The sequence below is a fragment of the Nicotiana sylvestris genome, chromosome 12 (genome assembly GCF_000393655.2).
Source record: "Nicotiana sylvestris chromosome 12, ASM39365v2, whole genome shotgun sequence".
Taxonomy (NCBI): domain Eukaryota; kingdom Viridiplantae; phylum Streptophyta; class Magnoliopsida; order Solanales; family Solanaceae; genus Nicotiana; species Nicotiana sylvestris.
Genome location: NC_091068.1, coordinates 89,850,707 through 89,866,092, shown reverse-complemented (window position 1 = coordinate 89,866,092; position 15,386 = coordinate 89,850,707). Strand labels below are relative to the sequence as shown.

The 15,386-nt window shown below is 36.0% G+C and overlaps 1 protein-coding gene and 1 pseudogene across 1 annotated transcript; one reads left to right on the top strand and one right to left on the bottom strand.

Annotated features, from left to right (window-relative positions):
• The first annotated feature begins 6,195 nt into the window (after positions 1 to 6,195).
• On the top strand, positions 6,196 to 7,710 carry LOC104244740 (UPF0481 protein At3g47200-like). The gene has a single exon (XM_009800215.2). It carries the CDS (start codon positions 6,196 to 6,198, stop codon positions 7,708 to 7,710), a length of 1,515 nt encoding a protein of 504 aa, XP_009798517.2.
• Positions 7,711 to 8,898: 1,188 nt separating this feature from the next.
• Positions 8,899 to 12,089, bottom strand: LOC104244741 (inosine-5'-monophosphate dehydrogenase 2-like; annotated as a pseudogene).
• Between the last annotated feature and the right edge of the window lie 3,297 nt (positions 12,090 to 15,386).

Here is a 15,386-nt window from a genome sequence, read left to right as displayed (position 1 = left end):
TCACATGAGTGATCCCTAATTTAAAAAAATACAACAAAATAAGAAATCTATGTAATTTAATGATTAGCAAGCTATTATATTGTAAATTAGTGCACATTTCTAAGTAATATTAAATCACTTACCATTTTAACTGAAAGGCAAAATAGTAAAAAATATCTAATATATGGAGGAAGAAAAAACATAATAAGATCCTCCAAATAAAATATATTTAGAAATAAACAAATAAAGTATATTTGTAATATATTTCTCTTTTTTTTTTACAAAATATAAACAATTAAAATATATTTTTCAAATAATAGAGGATTTTCTTTTAAAAAGTTTGTACAATTTAACCGATAACTGATTATAGACACAAATAAAACTAAAACACTGTATTTGTAGGAATTGGTTGAAAGAATAAATTCTAACTATGATTTTTTTTATTGTTTTATATTTTTACTTCTTCGAGGTTAGTAATAATATACAACAACAACAACAACAACAACAACAACAACAACAACAACAATAACAATAACCCAGTATAATCTCATTAGTGGGGTCTGGGGAGGGTAGTGTGTACGCAGACCTTACCCTTACCCTGGGGTAGAGAGGTTGTTTCCAAATAGACCCTCGATATCCTTCTCTCCAAGAAAAACCCACCTTGCTCTTGGGGTGATTCGAACTCACAACCTCTTGGTTGGAAGTGGAGGTTGCTTACCATCAGAGCAACCCCCCTTGTCCCAGGATAGTAATAATATAGTCCTTTCAAAATCCATCAACTAAAAGTGGTTCGATAACAATCATAGACTGTCACGACCCGGATTTTCCATCCTCAGGAGTCGTGATGGCGCCTACTAATGTGAGCTAGGTAAGCCAAACCTTTGATCTAATTACTTCATTAACCGATTATTTCTTTATAACAAATATACGGCGATAACATGATAACAACGGAAATTTAAATTTAAGCGGAAGACAACAATAAAATATATGAAAATTGTATCTATTAAAAATACTTAAGTCTTAACCACCCAAAACCTGGTGTCACAGTGTCACAGACTATCTAAGATTGCTACATACAAAGTCTGAAGAAATAACAGTACACTGTTTCTGAATAGAAGGAAGATGAAACAGGAAATAGGGATAGAGGGGGACGCCAGGGCCTGCGGACGCCTGCAGGTCTACCTTGGATCTCCGGGTGGACTGAAGGTAGCTTCCACACTACGGTCCAAATGCTACTTCGGGATCTGCACATAGTGCAGAGTGTAGTATCAGCACAACCGACCCCATGTGCTGGTAAGTGTCTATCCTAACCTCGGCGAAGTAGTGACGAGGCTAGGACCAGACTATCAAATAAATCTGTGCAGTTCAAATACATATACAACGGAAAGAAATACAGAAATAGCAAGTCAATATGGGAGGGGAGCATGCTGTGGGGGAGATAACAATTCCAAATAGAAAGACATCAAGTAATGAAAGGAACAATATAACTCGGATATTAACAAAGAATCAGAAATTAACAAATGCACGACATCACCTTTCATGCTTTTACTCTCGTCCTCACCAAAACAATCATACAATAAAAATGTGCACGGCATCACCTTTCGTGCTTTTACTCTCTTTCCTCACCATATAATCAATATAATCGGCACGGAATGGTACATCGTGCGGCACGACATCACCCTTCGTGCTTTACACTCTTTCCTCACAATCATACACGACATCACCCTTCGTGCTTTACACTCTTTCCTCACAATCATACACGACATCACCCTTCGTGCTTTACACTTTTTCCTCACAAAACAAACAATGCACCGCATCACCCTTCGTGCTTTAACTCTTTTCCTCACCCAAACAACAATCACAAACAATAGGTCAAGGGAACAAATGAAATTGCAATAAAAATTCTGGCAAGGGAACAACAATTCAACAATTTAATCTCGACAAGGGAACAACATCAATAACATCAACATCCCCACAATGGAGATATCAAATAAATCAACAATAGCCCGGCAAGGGTGACAACATAATGATCTCTTCTCTTTCTCACTTCTGCTTCACTATTCACTTCACAACTCAAGCTAATGCTCTGGAGGTTCAATTATCACTTATACTTTCACAATTCGTTATACAACTTGAGCCAACGCTCCTCAAGGGTCATAAATCACAATTCCTTCCACAAACTTTATACCACAAATAGAAATCACCACTAAGGAAAGAAAGATACAACGAAGTCATGGTAATCACAATATAAAGACTCACGGGCATGCTAGATACCAACTTGTAGATACTCGTCACCATGCCTATACGTCGTACTCAACAATTACCACATAGCAAATAGGACTCAACTCCTTATCCCTCAAGCTAAGGTTAGACCAAACATTTACCTCGATGCCACGAACACAATTCATGATTCAATTATAGCTTTATCCCTTGATTCCACCACCAATTCGCTCGTATCTAGTCACAAGTTACTTAATTACATCAATAAACGCCAAATGAATCAATTTGAATGCATAAAAATGAGTTTTCCAAAGTTTTGCCCAAAAAGTCAAATATCGCCCCCGGGCCCACATGGTCAAAACCCGAGGTTCGAACCAAACCCGATTACCCATTCCCCCACGAACCCAAATATATAATTTGTTTTCAAATCGAGATCCAAATCCCCAATTTTTGAAAAACCTAGGTTCTACTCAAAACACCAAGTTTCTCCTATGAAAACCATTGATTTTAAGTTGAAATCATGTTAAAAGATATTAATAATTGAAGGAAATGAGTTAAAATTAACTTACAATCGATTTGGAAGAAGAGTTGTTCTTGAAATATCGCCCAAAGGAGTTTGCGTTTTGAAAAGATGTGAAAAATGGGTTTAAAATCGTCTAAGTATAAAGTTGCAGGTTGTAGGTATGGAAAATGCGAACAGGGGTTCGCAATTGCGAACCCTGACCTCTGCTAAGTTGGGAAATGCGAAACAGGGTTCGCATTTGCGAACCCTTCAGGAAAGCTGGACTTTCGCATTTGCGAAAGGGACCCTCGCATTTGCGAGTTGGAATTTGCGAGAGGAGAGTCGCATTTGCGGCTCAAGGCTGAAACAGGACTAATCGCATTTGCAATCAAAGCCTCGCATTTGCGAGCAAGACAGGCCTGGGCTGGTTTCGCATTTGCGATCCAGCCTTCGCATTTGCGAGCCTGGCGTCGCAAATGCGAAGCCTGCAGGCCTGATCATACCAACAAAGTTTCTGCAACTTTCTGAGTCTAACAATCCACCCCGTGGCCTATCCAAAATTCACCCGAGCCCTCGGGGCTCCAAACCAATTATACACACAACCTCAAAAATATCCTACGGACTTATTCGTGTACTCAAATCACCAAAATAACATCATGAACATCGAATTAGATCTCAAGATCAATGAAATTTCTCAAAACTCCTTTAAACATCAAATTTGCATTTAAGGTCCGAATCACGTCAAACGGATTCCGTTTCTTACCTAACTTCACAGAGTTATCTTAAATCATATATAAGACATGTATCGGGCGACGGAACCAAGATATGAGCCCAATACCAACACGTTCTAATCAAAATTCATTTCCAAAACCTTTAAACCATTTTGAGAAAATAATTTTCTTTAAAAATTCATTTCTCCGGCTTGGGACCTCGGAATTCGATTCCGGGCATACGCCCAAGTCCCATATTTTCCTACGGATCCTCCGGGACCATCAAATCATGGGTCTGGTCCATTTACCCAAAACGTTGACCGAAGTCAAATTAATTCATTTTATAGTCAAAATTTATTATTTTTTATAGATTTTCACATTTAGGCTTTCCGGCTATGCGCCCGGACTGCGCACGCAAATCGAGGTAATGCTAAGAGAGAGTTTAAGGCCTCGAAACGTGAAATTTCATCACATAGACTCTTGCCTCACAAAAACAAAACATCCGTGTGCATGTTTATGTGCTTGGACAGAGAAAGAAAGTTTTCCCCAAAATAAAGAAACAATAGATCATTAATTAAAAGTAGTGGGTTGATTCCATTTTTGCGATATTGTTTTATTCTTTTCTTATTTGTTGGAAACTATTCTTATAGTATTTCTTATGGATTAAAGAAATAGGATAATTGACATTTTTTGTATTTTGCTCGCGAGAAAAAAAAAAAGACTTCTTCTGTTAGTTACCTGGCTAGTTTAGTATTTAAATGGAAATAACTTTCCAAGAAAATTTTAAAAAAATACATAAATCTTCTAGGATGTTCACGCTAAAGCTAAAAAGGAAGCACAATAACATGTGAAATTGAAGTAATAAAAATATATAGCTTGAATAAATTTTAAGTTGAATATATTGGTTTAAATGATTAAGGACTTATTCAGTATTATTGAGTTGGCTAAATAAGAATGAATAATCATCATTTTCTTGTAGTTATACTTTTATATTAACTTTTACTCTATAACTCGACTTCAATATTATATTTATGTATTTTTTTTTAAAAAAGTATACATTTATTGAGATGGGATAGCGTGTGCCGAGAAACTAGTAAAATATAAATACGACATGCATTTCTATAAGTAAGTATCATTTCTGCATGTTGCGGCATTATGATGTCGTTGTTACTAATATTAATCGAACATTTGAAACGACATTTGCTAAAACCGTACATTACGATAAAACATTCAACATTCATTGAAAACATTAGTCTTTAGTATTTTTCATGCATTTCAGAAGAAGAAAGAGAGCAGATGTAGGAAGATTTCCCAATCTGTAGGAAGGTTTCAAGAAGTAATTCCAATTATATTGTTTTATTAAAACAACTCGCTATAGTTAATTGTCTCATTGCCTCTGCTCTTCTCCAATGAACATAGTAACTGTCTCTCTTTTTCACTGATTTCATGTGAATTTAATTTGAGTTTGAAACTTGATGCTCCATTCATCTGGAATATTAGCAAGTTTTTCATTGCCAATGATCCTTTCCTAACTTCTTCTCTAGTAATCATTGTTTCTTTTAACACTTTTTGGTGAATTAAGGACCCCAATCTTGATTAAATGATTTTTTTTTCTTGAACATATTTATATTGGTTTAAGCTGAAACATTGGACTATTATTTTAAGATTTTCTTTTACTTTAGCCCAGGTTTTTTTGTTATCTTGTCGAGTCAGGTATTTGCACATTCATATTTCTAACCAGATACACCTCTCTGAGTAGGATCGGATTAGACAAAGAGAAAGAGCAGTTAATTCTTTTCCTGCTTCATAAAAAACATTAGTCAGGAATGAGGGCAATAGGTTCCTTTCTTTAATCATCCAAATCACCGACTCTTACTTTTTTTTTTTCTTTCTTGGTATAATAACCATACGGTATCGGAAAGACTAATCCAGCTTTCACTTTAATTGGAGACATCGGAATATACAAGACTTGATATTAGAGAGAACTTTATAGGAAGTAAAGATCCTACAGGATACCTATCATTTATGCTCATAAGTATCAGAAAAGCCTCCAAAATTAGAACTAACATCGAAGAATTTGGCTTTGGCCACTACTGTAAGCCTAAGCTATAGTGGGTGAAGCATATGAGTGGCAAACTGGCGGGTCAGGGTCGGATATGGTTCAGATCGAAAACGGGTAATGAAAAAACAGATAAATTACCCGACCCGACCCATATTTAATACGGATAAAAAATGGGTTAACCGGCGGATAATATGAGTAACCATATTATCCATGACTTCTTGCATATGATCACTTTTGGGAGAATTCTTAATCTCCCTAACTTGAGGAACCCCCTATTTGAGGCTTTATAAATGTAAAAGTTAGATTCATTAGTTATCCATTGGTTACCCATTGATTATCCATTTTCTAAATGGATAATATGATTCTTATCCATATTTGACCCGTTTTTAAAAAGTTCATTATTCAACCCATTTTATAGTCGATAATATGGGTGATTAATTGTTTTCTTTTAACCATTTTGCAACCATTAGTGAAGCACAATCTTCAGATTGAAGGCAATCCAAAAGTGCTATCAGACCCTCCTTGTTTCCATTGGTTCAATCCACCATAGGAAACCGAACATTATTCACCTTCCCAAAAGTAAAAGAAGAGAAATCACCTTGCCTAAAGTAAAAGAAAACTTTTATTCTTTCACTAGTTAGTCTTATAAGTAGAATAAACAAATGTATACAAATTACAATTATCAACATTGAGGTTCTTAATTTGATTAGAAATCAGCAAAAATGGATAAACAATCTACTAAAGAAACAGTGATTACTAGAGAAGAAGGTAGGTGCATTGGCAATCATCAAGATGAATGGAACATTACAATTCAAGAGTCAAACTCAGATTCTCATGAAATAAGTGAAAATGAGAGTCAATGGCTAAAGTCCTTAGAGAAGAGCAGAGGGTACCCAACCATTGGCTCATCACAGAAGCCAAAGATATACATGGTCACCAAAATGCATCGCGAGATTGAATCAAATGTAAGGTGCTATGAGCCCCTTGTGGTTGCTCTCGGTCCATTTCACCATGGAAAATCCAAGCTTCAACCTATGGAGAAGTACAAGGAGATGATGGCAATTGAGTTTGCTGATCAAGAAAGCACCGAACCAAAATCTGCTGGGGTCTTATCACGGCTTTTAACGAATTCAGTGTCCATTGATGAGCTTTACAAAAAGGTGAAGAACATTGTCCCTAATGTCAGGGAGTGTTATGCTCTAGACTTAATCAAAGATTACAGCAATGAGGAGTTTGCACAGATGATGTTCCTGGATGGCTGTTTCATCCTCCAATATATTCTCTGCCTTGTCACCGGCAATTATAAGCAGCTGCAAATGAAGAGCCATGATATAGTTTTCATTCGCCGTGATCTTTTTTTACTTGAAAATCAGTTACCTTTTGAAGTCCTGCATGTGTTAATGAGCTGTAGGTTCAAGAAAGATGAAGGAATGAGGATGATTAAAACATTCATCTCGAGTGCACATGCAAAGCCCCCTCGAAATCATGGATTAATTCAAAGTATCAAGGATTTCTTTCTAGATTTCTTTGGCAAGCATGAAGGAGAAGGGGCTTACCTGATCAAAGAAGAAAATCCTGCTCATCTGCTCGAGATATTAAGAACGCAACTCATAGACCCAAATGTTTTCTCAGAAGGCGGATGCTATCTAAGGGGTGAGTGGTGCTCATATCGCTCAGCCATGGAGCTCAAGAAAGCAGGAATATATTTCAGGCGTGGAAAGAGTCGTCGTCTTTCAGACATTGAGTTCAATTCATTTCATTGCTCAGCTCTTTTAACACTTCCACCTATAACCATAGATGATTCAACCAAGTCGGAGCTATTAAACTTGGTTGCATATGAGGCATGCCCTGACACACCAGATGACTTTGGTATTACATCTTATCTTTGCTTCATGGATTCACTAATTGATCATGCTGAAGATGTGAAGGAGCTGAGATCAAAAGGTATACTACTTAACTTTCTTGGAAGTGACCAAGAAGTAGCAGATCTCTTCAATGAAATAGCAACAGATTTGGTGCCTAATCCACATGCCTTTGTTGGTGTGAAAGACAAAATTGAGAATCATTACAATAACAAAGGAAAAATATGGATTGCTGAGTGGAAGAACACTCATTTTAATAACCCATGGACTATTTTTGCATTTATTGCCGCAATTTTTGTCATAGGTTTGGAAGTTACTGGTACAGGTTTATCAGGTATCCAAACCTACTTTGCAGTCCATCCAAAAGGCAGCTAGTAATGATAGTATTAAAAAACAACCAGTTATCTTTTCTTATTTTCTGCAGTAAATCATGTTTTCTGAATTCATCATTTGTTTTACATTACTGCTATGACGATGATCAATCTTTGTACTCCTGTTTATGCAAACAAACTAATGATTTGTTTGTTATTCATATTTTATTTGCGTAAATTTATTACTCTGAAGCACATGAATGGTATTGGATCATGACTTTTGACCTTTGAATGACTATTATACACACACTCAAGAGTCGAGACTGCAATGATTATTAGACAAAATGACAATGTTGTTCCTAATTAATCGAAAATCATTCTTATTCTTATGAAGAGGTTGTCTAAGTGAAACTCAAGTGACTGATACTTTGGAGTGTGTAACTTACTAGGAATTTCAAGAACAAGGAACACTAAATGCCATGCGGGTTCCCATTTCTTACTGTAGAAGCATCATGAGTTTTTTATTCAAACTATAGAACAAAAACAGAATTGCAGATATCAGAACATAGAATACTTGATATCAGAGAAAACTTTATAGAAAGTAAAATGCAAAAGATTTAGGCTACCTATCATTTTCACTGCAAAGCCTAGAAATATATATATTTTTTTTTTTGGATAACCGTGGTGTCCACTAATTCCACGGGATACCTGCCACCTCCCACCAACAACAGGTACTAGGTAACTCTATGCACCAAGGCTTGGATAGATGGGAAGAAATCACCTAGTATTTTTTGCCTCCGCTAGGATTTGAACCTGAAAAGCCTTGAAATTTAAAACTAACATTGAAGAATTTGGCTTTGACCACTATAGAAATGGCTGCTCATCCGGATAAAATCACCAGCCGTGTACCCCTTTTGTATGACTTGCCGGTTTCTATAGAAAATTAAATCATCAACGTCAGCCCTTCCACTAAGAATACTAGAGAAGCCTAAACTACAAGGGATTCACTAGGAATACAAGTTAATTGGGGATTCACTATATGCCACCCACATCATCCTGTGACTATTATTTCTCGTACTCCGGTCAATAAAAATTTTACTATTAAAACTAATTATGAAAAGGAAGAAACTTTTCCAAATCCATCTTATGGAGTTATATTATATTGACAGTTAGAAGTTTCATGTAAATCTGATTTGCCATTTTGAAAATTGTATTGGCAAGAAATTGATTTTGCAGCACACTTTTCGACATATAAGGCAATAGTTGCTGATAAATAGAGAGAGAAACTTGGAGCATACATTCCCGAAATTTGACTAGACTGCCAACCACAGCTAAAGGTTTTGTAAAGTGTAAATACAAGAAACTTCTGGATCAAGCGTAACTGCTTACGTTACTCTCCAATAAAGTTAAATCAGAAGTATCTCTTCTCATGACCAACGAGACCATGAACCCCTCCTTCAACTTGTGCGGCTCCTGTTCGGACCTGGAGAACCAGAAAAGAGAGTTAAAGTCAGATCCACACGAACTAACAATCAAAAAAAGTTAGGTCCCCATGAACTATGAGGTAAGACGGTTCTCCTGTTTCATTTCGTTTTTCTCAAATACCCAGGAAAAAAAACACAAACATGCTACAATATAACAACCGTTGAGTAAGAAGATACAACAAATAACAAGAGACAAACCTCTAGCCTCAATTTGCCTGATCTTAAAAGATGATGAGCAGATTGCAAGGAGGAAGCACCTAGATCCTGGAATCCTTGCTTTACAGCTTGCATTGTATAGGGAATGAACTTCAGAATAGAACCTTTATCAGCAACTGAACCAACAACTCCCTGAGCAATCTTTAGTTTAGCAGTATCACCCAAGTATCTTGCATCACTCCCTTTTGTCATTGCTTCCAGGGATCCCATACCTCGATATTTTTTCACACGCAGACCATTCTATCCTTGCCCAAAAATTGACCAATGTTAACAATAGCACAAGGGTATATTTGAGTTGGCTACACTTGCAAATATGAATAGAATCACCAAGGTTCTTTTAGTCCCAAGAGTACAAATATTTGCAATCAAGCAGCTTTGAAGATAACATAACTCTTGTCACAGAAAGCAGTCTTGTCACAGAAAGCAGATATACTATGTGCCAAATAATCAAATATACTATGTATATTTAAAATACGGCCAGTATACAGATAGCCCTAAGAGTTAGCACGAAATGTTTATTAGACACTGAAACTTTGCTACTGACCAACTGACATTTCATGCCAACTTTGAAGGACACAGTTAAATTGCCGCCTAAAAATTAAAAAGTTCTATATCCAAAGAGCAACTTTCCATGGACCAAGTCAACTTGCATGAGGGATATAAACTGAAAACAGATAGGAAAGTTTCCAGGAAATACCATGTAAAAATAAGACTCCAGAGTCCAGATACAGCTAAAGAAACCGTAGATTTGGAAGGAACTTTTGCATACACAGCATAAAAGCATTGAGAATACCGTTGTACCTTATATTCATATGTGCCAGGAGCTTCATTACTACCAGCCAAGAAGCTTCCCATCATGACAGTTGATGCTCCCAGGGATAATGCCTTCACGATATGGCCAGGATTTGAAATCCCACCATCAGCGATGACCGGGATACCATGCTGCTCAGCAATTGATGACACCATGTAAACAGCAGTTGCCTAAACAAAATTGACAGAGAACATAAGTTTCATTTACTTTTACCGAGAAACCTATCAAAATGGTCCTTAATGATATCCGGGATTGCTTTATTTTGGTCCTTAATATATCACGCTTGACAGACATAGTCCTTAATGTATGTAAGAAGATGACACATTTGGTAGAAAACCTAAATCTAACAGATTTCCCAAAAGAGGTTTTACGTTTAATGATTTTCCCTTTTCTTCCATTTATTCACTGGTTCTTGTGATGTTAGTTATTATTTCCATAGTTTTATTGATGGCACTGATAGAGTGTCTCTTTTCGTCTTTTCTTCTTCTTGAGCCGAAGGTCTATCTGCGTACACACTATCCTCCCCAGACCCCACTTGTGGAATTATACTGGGTAGTTGTTGTTGTCGTTGCTTTTCCCTTTTCCCTGCTCAAAGATCAGAACTTTTCCCTGCACGAGGAAACATTCACTGCTATTCTCTTCAAATTTGCACTAAAAACCTGCACTCAATGCTAAAACTGTATTCTTCAAATTTGCCCAAAAAAAAAAAAAAACTGCTCGCTGCACCAGAGTTTTTGACCGAAAAAACTGCAGTGCTCTCACTTCAGTGCACCATATTTTTTGACTAAAAACTGGCGCTTCAAAAATAATTCAGCAGATGTTTTACTTAGAAAGCTGCACTTCCATCACATAACCAAACATAGCAAACAATGCAACAAATTTTAAATTGGAATGACGGGAGCACAATCATCAGAACAAAACGCCAGATGCTCCCAACAATAACAAGTTAATGAAGAGATAGATAGTTCACCTGACCGCGACCCACAGCGCAAACCTCTTGAGTGGTACAGATGGACCCAGATCCCATACCAACCCTCAATCCATCAACACCCTGCTTAGTTAAGTTCTCAGCTTGGTAATTAGTGATTACATTTCCACCAATCACATCCAAGTGAGGGTAAGTATGTTTCACATGCTTGATCATATTAATCTGGTACAGCGAATTCCCTTGCGAGCTATCAATCACCACAGCATTAATCCCTTCTTTCAATAAATGCTCCAGCCTCTCTTTATCTGATTCCCTCGTCTCCACCGCTGCCCCCAGTAAAAACTTCCTGTCTTCCCCTAAAGATGGCAAACCCAATTTCGGAAGACCCTTTATTTTCTCCATGTCAGCACTCGTGACTAAATTGACTACTTCCCCGTTTCCCTCCTCCTCGTTTACTAATGCAACAAAGTCCAGCTTTTTAGATGCCATGTAGCCTGACACGTCATTGAAATTATAACTCGAAGGCAGAGTAACGGGAGAAGTGTTCATAAAAGCAGAAATCCTAGATTCCTTATTGCTCAAGTTCTTCCAATCAGACTTCGACACGTGTCCTAACAGTTGGGATTGTTTGTTCCCTGACTCGGTGACGAAGGGGAGTTAGCGAATTCATCGGCGGAATGGATGAATCCGAGGGAGAAGCGAAGATTAAGTCGGCGGAGAAAGGGATTTTATGAGATTTGGCAGCACGGATGATGGATGCTTGTTGAGAGATATGTTGTTGTAGTGAACGATACCTATTCCGCCGAGCGCCGCCATGGCAACGGCCATGGAGGTCTCGGTGACAGTGTCCATAGGAGAAGCGACGCAGGGGATGGAGAGGGGATGTTGCGGCTGAGCTTAGTGGAGAGGTTGACGTCGTCCATCGGGAAGTAGATGTAGCCAGGGAGAAAGATGTCATCATTGCAAGTGTAGGAGTAGCCTTGGTTGAACAATCTCTCAGAATGTTACACTTCATACAACTAATAATTGTATGAGACACAAAATAAAATTTTTCTGAAAGGATACCTCCCAACTAGAGTGATGCTAGTCAAACAGAAAAAGATTGAGGGGATATTTATCTATTTTGTTCAACCTAATGGTATCCAAATTTTTCGTTTCTTAAAGAATTTTATTCTTTGATTTTCTAAATATATTTCTCCTTCTATATATTGTATTTCCCACTCTAAAGCTGATATGATTTCTGAACTAATACTACGTTTTACTATATAACTCGGTTCTCTATTTATTTTTAGATTTGATTCTTCTATTTGTTTAGCTAATTCTAAAGTTGATATTAATAGAGTCTTTGTTTTTCGTAGTATTTTCTTTAATTCTTCTTTTCTCAATATATTTCTACTTAAAATCCAATAGTTACAAGCTATTTCTTTAGCTAAAGGATGTTGTCTTAACATATATGTTAGCCTAATGAGATATGTTTTATCTTATTTCTGATGGTTCGGATATAATCATTTTCTTGTTGTATTTCAATATTAGTTCTTTCTATTTCAAGAAGAAGGAATTTTTGAAAATCTTCAATATTTAAAATATCTAGTTCTGATTTTTCGAAGAAACTCTTTTGTGATTCTAATGTTTCTCTATATTCTATGTTATTTCTAATGCTCTCAAGACTAATATATATTAGGTGGTGATGATAACTTATATATTTAGTAAAAATAAGTTGTTTCATAAACCTTTTGGTCCGAAAATCTTCTTGCTCTGATACCAATATAAGAATGGGGTTAGATAAAATAAAAAGGTCTATAGTTAAAATATAAAATCTTCTTCTTAGATGGTATAGATGATATGATTGATGGTATGATAATATTAACAATATCAGATGCAATTGTTTTCTATATATATCTGAACAGATACTACTATTGTGTTGTAGGTATATAAAATGTACGACCAAATCTACTATCGAATAAAATTCGATTTCTATGTCTAATATACATTCTTCTAAACTTTGGGTAAGACTCCTAGCAAAGCTTTCTGGATGGGTATAATTATTACGATTATTGGACATTAACAATAAAATTATTTTTTGAGATTAAACTCTTATGTTGTGAAAATCCTACTTGGTACTCTCTCTCTCTTATTCTATAGACTTGTATAGTTACAATATTATCCAAATTATGAACTGAGATTACCCCTTTACTATTTTTTTTTAATTCACTTTGTTCATCTCTTCTTCCCAATCTTTTAAAGATTTTAACTCTTTTCTTAACTCTTATTTCTTTAACCTCACCCCGGCCATGGTTAAACACTTATATCCTTCTTAATTATTTTCGGGTTTTACTTAACCGATTTCTCCTAGGAATTTACAAGTTAATCCATCATAGTTGTTAAGGAATTGGGAAGCTAACCATATACTAAGAGTGATATCTGGTTGTTATCATATGAACATAAAACTATACAGAATAACATAAAACTTTAAAATAAATGGGGGTAATATCCAGTAGAAACATAATTTAGATAAAGATGAGTAACTTACATGCTTATAGGAGAGAGATTTCCCTTTCGGGAAACCCGAAAAAGTCTATTGAGCTTTGGAAATTAAAAACGATCACACATAAGCATAAGGACTTATTTATTTTACAAGCTTAGAGGAGGAACTACTAAAGTATTCATAAGGAAATATTTTACAAAGTGTTTTGGAGGAGGGTTGGTGATGAAAAGGTTGGTTGGATGGGTTTTCTTCAAAGTGTTTTTTTTCTTCTTGTATCTTTTCTTTCTTTTTCTTTCTTCTCCTTTTTATAGCTAAGTTTTGGAACGGATTTGAAAACTGGATTCCAAACTCTTCAGAAATCTATCTTGTATAGCCTTGTAGGGTACTTTATTGAGCCCCATCTTCACATGGCTTGATCGGAGATTCCCTTAGTGCTTGTAACTTTTTCTTCCACTCAAAAATGTATATTGTCTTTTAGCACAGCTTAGCATTACCTCTTGTCACATCTTCTTTACTTTGTGTCATTTGTCACATTTGTCTTTTAGCACAGCTAGCATTTCTTCCTATCACGTCTTCTTTACTTTATCGTTTTCACATTGGTATGCCAACATTATTGCTCTGTCTTCTACACCAGCATTATTGCTCTTCTTTTGTCTTTGGTACTCTTAATTGTTGTTTAACTGAGACCTTGCTTTTATGTGTCTAAATTATGTATAGCTATTGAATCAAAACTCATTCCTAAGTCATCTTCATATGGGTCTTGAGCATCTTGATAATTTAGGTTGTCTTCCTAGTTATCATCTTCTCCTGAACTTTGAGTTCTTTCTGGATTTGAATTTGGACTTGGACTTGGATTAAGACTTGGATTCTTAACCATATGTTTGTCTTGTTCTTCTTTTTCTTGAAAGAAATTTTCTAATGTCTGTTTGATTATATTTTCTATTTTTTCATTTTTTTTCTTTTTTGAAATTATACCCTTCTTTCTTAATGCTTCTCCCTGTGTTAATATTCTGGGTAGTCTTCGTCTCGATGAACCTTCATCTTCACTTTTTGGCAAAGTGACAGCCATAAACGGATTTGATATGTCTTTACCGGTTACCGTTTGAACCGGACTAGCTGTATCATTATCCGATACAGTAGATCTTGCTGCATTCATTGGGGAATGCACACCCTTCTCATTCATTTTTGCTTGAGATGGAGAACTCTGTTTTGGACTGTTCATCTCTATGTCTTGCTGAGGAATAACTTGAGTCTGGGTTTGTGTCAATTCAAATCTCAACGCTTGTACCCTGTGTTCTAATACCTTTACCTGCTCCATAAGTTTTGTCTTTTTTTTGTGCCAGGATTTCATTTTTCTGGTTTATTCGTTTAAAGGCTTCTATCATTGATGAACAATGATCACAAAATATTATCTTGTCGTTGTCTTTTTGGATGTTGTATTGGGAGGTTTTTTCTGGGTTTTGTCTAAGTGCTGGGGAGATATAGTAGTTTGGTCCTAGTATTCCTCTTGCATAATCTAATGCTTCAGTAAAATCATTAAAACCTTTAAAAAACGGTTTTTCTATATCTTTAATAGAGTCTAGTACTTCTAACCATGTCTGAAAAATACCATTTGTCTTACCATGTATAACCACATAATACTTAAATATTTTATCTTGGTTTTTATCTGTAAAATATTGTCCTAATGCATTAAGAGTCGCTATGAAATATTTAGTGTCTTTCTTATTATATGTTATCCATAAGTTATCAATTAAACACCGCTAAGGTCTGTCTATGACACATTCTGGTAGAACTCTAAACGACGTATTTGATGGTG